The sequence below is a fragment of the Narcine bancroftii genome, chromosome 8, assembly GCF_036971445.1.
Source record: "Narcine bancroftii isolate sNarBan1 chromosome 8, sNarBan1.hap1, whole genome shotgun sequence".
Lineage (NCBI taxonomy): Eukaryota > Metazoa > Chordata > Chondrichthyes > Torpediniformes > Narcinidae > Narcine > Narcine bancroftii.
Window position 1 is genome coordinate 176473766 of NC_091476.1, and position 12973 is coordinate 176486738.

At 42.3% G+C, this 12973-nt stretch overlaps 1 protein-coding gene across 17 annotated transcripts in view; it reads right to left on the reverse strand.

Moving 5' to 3' along the window:
• Positions 1 to 12973, reverse strand: part of LOC138741615 (adhesion G protein-coupled receptor B2-like) — a 711436-nt gene that overhangs the window by 44487 nt on the left and 653976 nt on the right. For 14 of the 17 annotated variants that reach the window (XR_011343611.1, XM_069895953.1, XM_069895952.1 and 11 more), the window contains one exon: positions 839 to 874. The exons of 1 other annotated variant lie outside the window; for it this stretch is intronic. Coding sequence is in view for 13 of the 16 variants with exons in the window: in XM_069895953.1 (XP_069752054.1) it covers positions 839 to 874 (36 nt within the window). In the remaining 3 variants the exon portion in view is untranslated. Of the gene's footprint in view, positions 1 to 838; positions 875 to 7959; positions 8212 to 12973 lie in introns of all 17 variants that reach the window. 2 more of the 17 variants (XR_011343612.1, XR_011343613.1) reach the window with 1 other exon arrangement.

Below are 12973 nucleotides of genomic sequence, written 5' to 3' on the forward strand. Positions count from 1 at the left end.
AATACAAATCAAAACTGGTTCACTCTTTGCCCTCTGCACCCTTTTTAAATTGTCCTCCGAACACTTCATTACTCACCAAGTATTCAAAGTGGCTCTCCTAAGCCCCTTCTTTCTTGGATAGCTTCTAATTCTCATGAACCCTTCCTGATTTTTGTTTTCATCAGTTTAAGTACACTTCCTTCTTTCTCTTGACCAACTGTTCCACCTACATTCTCAACCATCGTTTTAATATTATGCAGAACTGTGTTCCACAATTTGGAGAAATGACTGGGAAGGTGCTTTTAGTACAGTTTAAAGGGGGGAAAGCTGGAAAGGATCGATTGGGAACTGTATACCCTCTTTGCATGGTCAATTGTTTATTGTTCATAGATCTGCATTATTAGATTTACAGCAATGATGGATTATTCACACACAGTGGTACTTGAAACAATTGAGTCTTGCATTTGCAATTATAGAGGATGTTGGTCCCATGAAAAAAATGAACAGAATGGAAACAACAGTAAAAACGTTCCTCCGAGGCTAATTGCAAAACAACATTTTTGGTCCCCACTATACTGCAATGACACCACGCGGAACAAAGCTGTGTTCTGTCCAGTGTGCACTGCACAATACAAAATCAAAGCTGTCATTTATTTTTGGAGACTTGTAAATGACTTGTGTTCTATCTTTAAAACAATATAAGCTCATTGAAAGTCCTTGATTAGCTAACAGCTGTGACTCTATCATCAACTCTAAGTGACTATTTATGGAGCTTCTGAATAACACAGATTGTTCTTAACAAATGAATGGAAATATGAACATTTTGTCAGTTGTGAACTTAACCTGCAAAAATTCTTACCTCAACATCAAGGTCAGAATACCTCAGTCTTTTCCTCTGTGAAAATAACAAAATAAAATAATGAATATATGCTTTGGAAGGTCTTCTGAAAAACATGCCTCAACTTATTTTAATCAGGCCTTCGACTTGTCATTATATCAAGGCCTACATAATGAAATCAGGGACATTCTGAGCAGTGTACTTTACAGTATAGCAGGATACATCTCAAGAGGATTGAATGACAGAAGGAGGGCACATCACAACTGTACAGACTTCGAGGTTCAAAAACAGATGACTATTTATTGATCTATTATATTTGTGATCTCTTTTTCTGTCTTATGGCATTTTGTTGTTGGCATATCTTACATACTTGTGTGGCTGCAGCAAGTAAGAATTTTGGAAGACTGCACTCATGCACCATAATAATAAACACCAATCAAATTGAATTTGATACTTCAGGAAGGATACCACAACCAGGCAGATTCTCCAGAATGAGACAAGAACTAACCATTTTTCAAAAAAAAGTATGAGAACATAGAATATGATACTTTCCCTTGAATGTAGAATGTTCAGGAGTGATCTTTGTTAGGATTTTAAGGTGAATAGGTAACTTGATTAAGTAGAGAGAAATAGTTTCATCTGGTACTGAATGGCAGGCCAAGGGACCACAACTTTATCTTTAGTGGTTGGTCTGCTCAAGAATATAGCACGAAGTACTTCCTTTCTCAAGAAGAGTGGAAAACTGGAGCTTCCGCCAATGAGAAGCTGCTGAGACTGGGAATCAAGTGTACAACCCAAAAATGTGATTGTCTATTCATGCAAACATAATAACAGGCCAAATGATCTCTTTTCGCCCTGTATCATTTCAGTATTTTTGTTAGACAGACTTTTAAGGATGATGAAATCAATTAGTGGATGGAGCTACAGTACAGATGACCCATGAGAAGCTGAGAATGAATTACTGAGATTTAATTTAAAAAAAATTAGATATACAGCACAGTAACAGGCCATTTCGGCCCACAAGTCAGTGCTGCCCAATTTACACCCCATTTACCTACACCATTTTGAATGGTGAGAGGAAACCAGAGACCCCACACAGACACAGGAGAACGTACATACTTCTTACAGACAGCGAGGGATTCAAACCCCAGTCAGTTCCAATTGCTGGCGCTGTAAAGGCATTGTGCAAACCACTACGCTCACCTTAACAGAAGTATGCGTAATGGTTAGTGCAAACACTATTACAGGGCAAGCGACCTGAGTTTGAATCAGCCTCTGTCTGTATGAAGTTTGTACATTCTCCCTGTGAACACATGGGTTTCCTCTGGGCACTCCTATTTCCTTCCACCTTCCAAAGACATCCTGGGTTAGTAAGTTAATTGGTCACATGGTGTAAATGGACAGCACAGTCTCACAGGCTGGAATGACCTATTACTGCGCTGTATCTCTAAATTAAATTGACATTAGTTGTGCATGAATGAAAATTTGCACAGATCCTTTGCATCGAAAGTGTCTGCCACATCCAAACAATCACAAAAATACTGAAACGATGAGATAGGATAGAGGAGGCTGGTTCAAATCAAAAGCTGATACGCGCTATTTTTAAGTCAAATGGAGTGGAGATTTCTGGGGAAAGCAAGGGCTCTGCAGGTTTGGTGTGAGCATATTCATGTGGCATCATTCCTGAAAGGCTGAGCTGAGCACTCATGGCGAAAGCAAAGTCTGCAGGCACATGCTGCTCGACATCTCACAAGTTCCTTCACAGGAACAGCGAAAATGAGTTTCAGTGAGAGTGAGAGCTTTGAAAAGTAATGGAGAAGGTTAGTTATTGGCTACTTAACTGTAGTTAATAAGAGGATGGGGAGCTCAAGTGGAGTGACCACTGTGGAGCAACCAGTGTAAGATTAGGATTTTGACACTTTGGCTTTCGAGGCTTCGGTGAGCAGAGGATGAGCAGGCAGAGCAGTTGATCGTGGCCCTCAAGGAAAAAGGTACAGGAAAGAGCAGGTGAGATCCAGAAAGCTCTTTCTTATTGTACAAAGTGAGCAGTGGGAATGGCAGCCAGGCCAGTGAAACACTCTTCTTGCAGGATGTGGGAAATTTGACCCGGCATGGGTTCCTGATGACTACACCTTTGAGGTGCACCCAGCTACAGATCTTCACAGTCTGAGTTCTGGAACTGGTGGTGGATGATCATTTGAGAGGCAGAGGGAGTGGTAGACAAGAATTATAGGGAGGCAGTCCCACCTAGGAAGCAGAGAGCAGGCAGCAGGGTGGCTGTCAGGAAAGGGAAAGGAAATAGGCAGTCAGTGCAGGGTAACCCTGTGGCCATTCCCCTCAATAACTAAACTCTTTTGGATACTGTTAGGGGTGGGGGAAAACCACCTACCAGGGAAAAGACACAGCAGCCAGCCCAGGTCTCTGGCTCTGTGGCTCAGCAGGGAAGGGAAGAGAGGAGAGCAATAGTGATTTGGGATTGATTGGCTAGGAAATTTTTCAGATCCTGTGGAAAGGTTCAAGACTCTTGGATGGTATGTTACCTTCCAGATGCCAGGGTCAGATCAAATCCAAAGAATTCTTGAGGAGGGTGAGCAGCCAGATGGTGTGGTACACGTTTGTACCAATGACACAGAGAAGAAAAATGATGAGGTCCTGAAGGGTGAATATAGAAAGTTAGAGAGGAAGCTAAAGAAAAAGATCTCAAGCGTGGTCATCTCTGGATTGCTGCCTGTACCAACTGCTAGTGAGGTCAAAAATAGGAAGAATGTGTGACTGAAGAGTAGGTGCAAAGGGCAAGAGTTCAGGTTTGTGGATTATTGGGATCTCCTCAGGGAAGGTATGTCCTGAACAAAAAGGTTGCATGCATCTGAATGGGAAAGTGATCAATTATCCTTGCTGGAGGGTTTGATAGAACTGTTGGGGAGAGTTTAAGTTAGCTAGCCAAGGTGATGGGAACCAGAATGTTATGTCAGATGCTGGAGGAGTTGGTGAAATGGTAGATGCAGTGTGTAGTGAGATTGCGAGGAAGGACAGGCAGTGGATGGAGCATAAATGCAGAAAGTTGAATGGGTTGAAATGTGTGTAATCCCATGAGTATTAGGAATGCAGCAGAACTCAGAGTGTAGGTGAATACATGGAACTATGATCTGTGGCCATGAAAAATACTTAGCTCCCATGGGGGCAGGAATAGCTGCTGAATGAGCCGGACTTTAGATGTTTCAATAAGGACAAGGGGGAGGTAAAATAGGTTGGGAATGGCATTGCTGATCAGGGATACTACCACACCTGCAGAAAAGGGGGAAGGACTATTTACTGTGGGTGGAAGTCAGGAAGAGAAAGGAGCAATAACCAGATTCAGTGTATATGATGGAGCCCCCAAAAGTAATGGAGATGCCGAGGAACAGACAGGGAGGGAGATCCTCGAAAGGTGCAAAAATAATAGGGTTATTGTGATTGGTAATTTCTCCTTTCTGAATATTGATTGGCACCATCTTAGAGTGAAGGGTTTGGATGTAGTGGATTTTGTTAGGTGTGTTCAGGAAGGTTTCCTGACAACAATATGTAGATAGGTCAACTAGAGGTGAGGATATAATTGACCTGACATTGGAAAATAGATCAGATCATGTGGCAGATCTCTCAGTGGGCAAACATTTTGGAAAGAGTGATCACAACTTACTCTCCTTTACCATAGAGCTAGAGAAGGAATAGACAATTTGGGAAAATACTTAACTGGGGTAGGGGAAAGTTTGATGTTATCAGACAGAAGCTTGGAGCATAAATTGGGAGCGGATGCACTCTGCGGAAATATGAGAAATGTTCAGGGAACATTTGTATGGTGTTCTGTACAAGTATTCTACTGAGGTGCAGAAAGGAATGCAAGGTAAAAGGACCATGGTGCACAAGGGATGTAGAAAATCTAATTAAGAAGAAAGGTTTACAAGAGATTTCAGAAGCTGGGAACTGACAGAGCTCTAGAGAATTCCAAAATTGTCAGGAATGAGCTAGAAGGGGCCATGGCGAGTAGGATGAAGGGAAATCCCCAAGGTATTCTACAAGTATGTGATGAACAAGAGAATGAGTCATGTGAGGGTAGAACAAATCAAGGGTGATAGTGGAAATGTGTGCATGGAGTTGGAGGAGGTAACAGTACTGAATGAATACTTTGCTTCAGAGAAAAGGACCTTGGCAATTGTGAGGATGACTTAAAGCTGACAGAAAGGCTTGAGCAGAAAGACATTAAGAGGATGAAAAGCATGGTTATAAAAGTCAGCAGGACTAGACTACACTTTCTGAAGGCTACTGCGGGAAGCAAGGGAGGAGATTGCTGAGCTTCTCATCATCACTGGATCAGGAGAAAAGCGGAAGATTGGACGGTTGCCAGTATGGTTTCCCAAGAAAGCAAGTAGTGATGACCCAGGAAATTATGGATCAGTGAATCTTACCTCAGTGGTGGGCGAGCTGTTGGTGAAGATGCTGAGAGGCAGGATTTACAAGCATTTAGAGAGACATAATCTGATTAGGGACAGTCAGCTGGGCTTCACCAGGGAAGGTTGCATCGAGAGTAGTCGGAGTCCAGAACGCACTACCGGGGAAAGGGTGGAAGCAGATATGATAGTAACCTATCCTAGACATACAACAGCTCCTTTCTTGTCAAGAAGGTGCAACAGTGACTGCACTTCCTGAGAAGACCGAAGTGAGCAAAGTTACCGGCCATCATGTCAACTTTCTATAAGAGCTCTATCGAGAGTGTCCTGGCCGGCTGCATCACAATGTAGGACGGTTGCTGTAGAACATTGGATTGGAAGTTAATCCACAGGGTCATAAGAGCAGCAGGCAGGATCGTTGGGGTCTACTCCTCTACTGCAGTGAACTGGGAGTCACGGGGAGAATGTTGTATTGATGACTGGCCCTGCCTCCCGTCTCCACCCGTTTACCCATATATAACCCTGGTTTCCTGCCTAAACCCAGAACCCCTCTGAAGCCTATTAGTGAACCCTACCCGTTGTTGAAAGCTAATAAAAGTGTTTGTTCTCCCTCTTTTATCTATGCTACACGTACCACTGATGTAATCTACCAGGATAGTTGTCTGAAGATGGCCTCACAAAATCATTAATCACCCCAACCATCCCGCACACAGAAGGATCAGAGCCAGAATCACCAGGCTGAGAAACAGCTTCTTCCCGTGGGCAGTGAGACTGCTGAATGACTGATGAACTGTTCATCCAATCCCTCCAAATATTTATTTATTTTTAAATCTGTACTGCATATAAATTGCTTGTAAATATCTATCTACGTGTTTCCATCTTTTTACTCCGAGGACAAAAGAACGCTGTTTCGTCCAGTTGCACTTATACAATTGAACTACTGGGTGGGCAAAATAGAAAGAATTGGTGGGAAAAATAGAAAGGTGGGAAAATACAGCCAAGGTAGCTGAGCTGCTGTTGGTTTGTGGACATCAGTAATGGGCAACAGAAGAAAAATGCTCGGCTCAGGGGAACACGTGTGAGGGGTATGGACTGGTAAGTAATTTCTTCAAACAGTGCTCAATCAAAAAGTCTTCCACAGGTCATGAACTGAATGTATTGATTTGTGCACCCATTGAACATGATGTATCTGGTGCAAAATAAGAGTATTTTTTTTCTGCAGAAGGCGCACCCACCAAATATATCTGTGTCAAGATGTTGATGTGACAGTAACTACTGATTTTTCAACTTGACTCAGGTGCAACACCCCAAAGCAAACCTTCCCAAAGAAAACCCTCCCAAAGCAAGCTTTAATGAAGTTAAACCAACAGACCACATGGTATTGATATACCACAAGGTTATACTGAAGTCAGAGAGAAGATAGTGGTGAAATTAATGGGAGCTACAATATCGATTCCATTGAAGGATCCCAACTGGACAGTAGCAGAAGTGCAGTTCTTTTGTTTAATTGATTAAAGGACACCGCAACTGGATCCTGGAAGTAGCAAGATGACTAGAGAGATGACGAAGACATGCCGCTACTGAGAGTCTGAGGCATCATGAGGATAAGGGCCCACATCAATCCATACCAGGTCTGATGAAAGGCTGTAGTACCTCAACACATTTATCATCACGAGGGAAGAGGATGCTTCAGATCAGAGGAACTAGTCCGTTAATGGATCGGAAGGAAGCACAATCAATTGACCTAAATATCTAGATACATTCATTGTGTCAAAGTCCTCAGAGATTGTTTGGGATGTTGTCCTTTTGTGTTATTCCCTTTGAAATAAGGGGTGCAGATGAATTATGTGATATTAGGTGCTTACCCCTTTACAAATGGCACTGTGTGACTGTTCTCATTTATGTGTTTACACTATGATTTTTCAACCGGCTTGTACCTTTTTTTAACAGAACAGTTCCCTGAACTTTTTCCTCAGTATTTTATTTTATTTAATAAATTTGTTAATTGAACTTGCATGTTATCCTCCAGTGCCTTAGAGGAAGATACTAATTTTCTGCAGATGACATTTTAATTAATTTGTTTCACGGAATCTTAGTCTCTTAAGTTTCTGATGTTTCTGGCTTCCTTTTTAGATCTATCAAAAGCTATTTGTCACACATTTGCAGTGAATCAACTAATATCTCTGCAATTCAGTGTTCCATCCAAACTCATAATCCTTGCCTCATTGGCATTAGATGAAGCTTTATATTGCTCCATCTTAGTTATTAATAAATGCAATGAATAATTGCAAAGGACACACAGATCCTTGTGGGATATAATAAATCAAATCCATCCAATGAATTCTTGCCTTTTAACCTTACTCACTGTATCCCCTTCTCTGCTCAATTTCCAAAATAGGACAATACTTTCTTTTCAAGTCGTTTCAGTGAAGTCGCATAAATCACACTTGTAGACAATCCACATCTACTACCTCAATCCTAGTGAAAATGTCAACTAAAAGAGCATAACTTACTCTGCAGCTCCTGATGTTCCTATGAGGTCTGATCTTGGAAGCTAAGCAGGGTCAAGACTTGGAGGTGAAACCGCCTAGGAACAGCAGGTTTCTGACAGGGGCAAAGTGGTGACTCTCTGTCTGCCTTGTGGTCGACAAAAGTTAAAGAATGTCATGTGTGTTACATTCTAAATGTAGTATTACCTGACAATAATGGAACCTTTACCTTTACAAATCTACTGGATCACGTTGTCAATCAATGTCGTTGATTTTTCTGAAGCTCTCCAAGTTGGTCTCTCTCGTACAATGGTTATAGACTCCTAGAGAAATTCAGCGAGGAAATAGGACCTTCAGCCCACCAAAGTGCTGAACATCAACCACCTCTTTACACGGATCTCATTATTTTATTTATCTCATACTCTGTTACAGCTCTTTGGCAGATGCCTTCTCCCTTGCCCGAAAGTCAGCCCTAAAACACCTGGATGACAAAACAAGTACACCTCTGTTAGATTCCTCATTATTAACTACAACTCTGCCTTCCACACCTTAGTCCCAAACACATTTTTAAACTCTAAGATCTACTTCTCAGAACCACCCCCCGCAACCAGATCCTCAACTTCCTGACTTTGATAATCCTTACCATTGGTATGCAGTTCTGGTCGTCCAGGGACAAGAAAGACATCAATAAATTGGAAGGGGTATAGAAGGGATTCACCAGGATTTTGTTGGGTTTGGACAGCTTGAGTTATAGGGAGAAGTTGCGATAAAGAGATTGGCTGGCTCAATTTTTCACGGGAGCATAGGCTGAGGGCTAACCTAATAGAGATTACAAAATGAGGGGCATGGATAAGGTGAATGCTCAGTCTTTATCTCAAGGTAGATGATTCTAGGACTAAAGACATGGGTTTAAGGTGATAGGGATGAGATTTAAGAGGGACGTGAGGTGATTTTTTTCACTCAGAGGGTGATCTGTATTGTGAACGAGCTTCCAGATGAAAAAGTAGAAGTGGTCACAATTTAGATGTTCAAAATACATTTCAGCAGATATATGAAGAGGAAGGGTTTAGAAGGATATTGACTAAATGCAGATAAATTGCTGGGCTGAAGGGCCTGTTCCCGCTGTATCAGTTAAATGACAGTTGCCCTGCAGGGCTGCACACTCAGCCCACAACTATACACAGAACATAGAACATCACAGCACCATATAGGCCATTTCGCCCATCATGTTGTACCAACTATGTGCCTTTCAAAAAAAAATTAAATCCTCCCTATCTCATAGCCTTCAATTTTTCTTTCATCCATGTGGCTGTCAAAGAGTATCTTAACTGCCCCTACTGTTTCAGCCTCTACCACCATCTCTGGCAATGCATTCCAGGCACTCACAACTGTCCGTGTAAAAAACTTACTTCCTGATATGTCCCCTAAACTTTCCTCCCTTCACTTTGTACAGATGTCCTCTAGTGTTTGCTACTCTCACTCTAGGGAAAATGTGCTGGCTGTCTACCTTATCTATGCCTCTCAAAATCTTGTACATCACCTTCTTCGCTCCAAAGAAAAAGCACTAGCTCTGCTAACCTATTTTCCAGTCCAATCCAGACAACATCCTGGTAAATGGGAATGGCACAGATTTACCACAGCTTACAAACAAGAATTTATTTACTCGTTTCTTTCAGCACGGCATGAAGCTGACTTTTTATTATTCACTAGACACAACACTGCATTCTTCAACTCCCCAAACATCACCCAGTTAAACTCCTCTGACCACATGGGTGACCCTGACACACTCACTCTCATCCTCCTGCGTCTGAGATCCATCACCAGTACACTGACACTTAACACACCCGCGCATGCACACTAGTACCCACACGTGTCGCATCGCTTAGGTCATCAGCGGTGGCCAGACTGCTCCCAATGAAGGCAAGCACGTGACCACGACACAATCTCCTCTGCACCCTCTCCATAGGTTCCACATCCTTCCTGTAATGAGGTGACCAGAACTAAACATAATATTCTGTGTGGTCTCACCAGAAATTTATAGAGCTGCAACATTACCTCAGGGCACCTGACTCAATCTCCCGACTAATGAAGCCCATCTGACCATAGTCCTTCTTAACTATCCTATTAACCTGCGTGGGAATCATGATGGATCTTTGGATTTGGAACCCAAGATCCCTCTGTTCTTTCACACTGCTAAGTATCCTACCATTAACCCTGTACTCTGCCTTCAAGTTTGACCTTCCAAATTGCATCACCTCACACTTATCTGAATTGAACTCCATTTGCCACTTTTCTGTCCAATCTGCATCTTGTCTATATCCTGTTGGAACTTACGACAGCCATCAACACTATTTACACCACTTCTCATCAGCAAACTTACTGACCCATCCCTTTACATCTTCATCCAGGTCATTTATAATAGTCAGAAAGACCAGGAGCCTGCGGAACTCCACTTGTCACTGACCTCCAGGCAGAATACTTTCCATCCCTTACTAATCTCCGCTTTTTAAAGGCCAGCCAATTCTGAATCGACACAGCCAAGGTTTCATGTATCCTATGCCTCATGACTTTCTGTACGTGTCTCCCATTGGGGATCTTGTCAAATGCCTTACTAAAATCCATATACACCACATCTACTACCCTAGGTCATGAATTTCTTTCATTACCTCCTCCAAAAACACAATCAGGAGCATGAGGGACAACCATATAACCATATAACCACTTACAGCACAGAACAGGCCAGTTCGGCCCTACTAGTCCATGCCGTAGCAAATCCCCACCCTCCTAGTCCCACTGACCAGCACCCGGTCCATACCCCTCTAGTCCCCTCCTATCCATGTAACGATCCAGTCTTTCCTTAAATGTAACCAATGATCCCGCCTAGACAACTTCTGCCGGAAGCTCATTCCACATCCCCACCACCCTCTGCGTAAAGAAATTTCCCCTCATGTTCCCCTTATAATTTTCCCCCTTCAATCTTAAACCATGCCCTCTAGTTTGAATCTCCCCCACTCTTAATTGAAAAAGCCTATCCACGTTTACTCTGTCTGTCCCTTTTAAAATCTTAAACACCTCTATCAAGTCCCCTCTCAATCTTCTACGCTCCAGAAAAAAAAGCCCCAGTCTGCACAACCTTTCCCGGTAACTCAGACCCTGAAATCCTGTCAACATTCTCGTGAACCTTCTCTGCACTCTCTCTATTTTGTTTATATCTTTCCTATAATTTGGTGACCAAAACTGTATACAGTACTCCAAATTTGGCCTAACCAATGCCTTGTACAATTTCATCATAACCTCCCTACTCTTGAATACAATACTCCGATTTATGAAGGCCAACATTCCAAATGCCTTCTTCAACACACCATCTACCTGAGTATCAGCCTTGAGGGTACTATTTACCACAACTCCTAAATCCCTTTGTTGCTCTGCACTCCTCAATTGTCTACCATTCAATGTATATGACCTATTTAAAATTGCCTTTCCAAAATGCAGCACCTCACATTTATCTGTATTAAATTCCATCAGCCATTTCTCAGCCCACACCTCCAGCCTTCCTAAATCACCTTTTAATCTACGGTAATCTACCTCACTGTCCACAACACCACCAATCTTTGCGTCATCCGCAAACTTGCTTATCCAATTCTCTACCCCTACATCCAGATCGTTAATATATATATAACAAATAATAGTGGACCCAGGACCGAACCCTGAGGAACTCCACTAGTGTTAGGTCTGCTTTGTTCATGAATGAGTGAGACAAACACCAGGCTGAGTCGAAATCAGGGTTCTTTGTTCTTTATTACCGGATTGTAACACTTGCGACTAACAAGTTAGTCGGAGAATGCATTCTGCCGTTATCAGCAAAATGGTGATTTTTTATACCCTTGGATACATGTTTAGAACATCATCATATCATTACTTGTCCAATGACTAAAACTGTTGCTATCCTTTCCCTGCTAGCTTCCTGCCTCTCAATCCATCAATGTCTCTCTTATCTTGTAAGTACAAGGATGCATTCTGTTACTCCTTAGTACTGGGTGACTCCTTCTCCGGTCCCATCTCATGATGTTTTACCTAACAGGAGTACAAGGACACCTCCCCTTCTTGTTACTGCCCTGTACAGGGTAACTCCCTACACATTCCCATCTCATGATGTTTTACCTTACACTAGTCACCGCCCTCCAATTGGACAAACAATTTTCTACCATTACTCTCTGACACCTTCCATCCAACCACTGCTGAATCCATTTCACTACCTCCTTATTTATACCTAATGCCTCCACCTTTTTTCCTAACCTCCTGTGGGGAACTTTGTCAAAAGCTTTACTAAAGTCCAAATAGACAACATCTATCCCCTCATCAACCTTTTTTGTAACCCCCTCAAAGAACTCAATCAGGTTTGTCAAGCATGATCTACCCCTGACAAAACCATGCTGATTACTCCCTATCAATCCTTGTACCTCCAAAAATTTGTAAATACCATCCCTCAGAACACTTTCTATCAACTTGCCCACCACAGACGTCAGACTTACAGGCCTATAATTCCCAGGTTTGCATTTGGACCCTTTCTTAAACAGAGGAACCACATGCGCCACCCTCCAATCCTTTGGTACCACCCCCGTGGCCAGTGACATCCTAAATATCTCTGTTAATGGCCCCACTAACTGTCCACTAGCCTCCCTGAGTGTCCTAGGGAATATTTTGTCCGGTCCGGGAGATTTATCCACCTTTATCTTTTTTAACACAGCCATCACTACCTCCTCGGTTATCCTTATATGCTTCACGACCTCCCCACTATTTTTCTTTACTTCAACTGGTTCAACATTTTTTTCCCTAGTGAATACCGAGGCAAAGAAATCATTCAAAATTTCCCCCATTTCCTCAGACTTCTCACTCAGCCTACCCTCGCTATCTACAAGGGGTCCAATTTTATCTCTCACTAATCTTTTACTTTTAATGTACTTATAGAAACCCTTTGGATTTATTTCTACTCTGTCAGCCAAAGCCTCTTCATGCCTTTTTTTGGCCTTTCTAATTTCTTTCTTAAGATTCCTTCTACACTCCTTGTAGTCCTCCTTCAACTTCTCAGCTCCCTGCTCTTTATATCTCTTGTACACCTCCTTTTTTCTCCTAACCAAATTTCCAATATTCCTCAAAAACCAAGCCTCCCTATGACTTCCAGCCTTTCCTTTGATCCAGACTGGGACATAACTACTCTGTACCCTTAAAATTTCTTTTTTGAA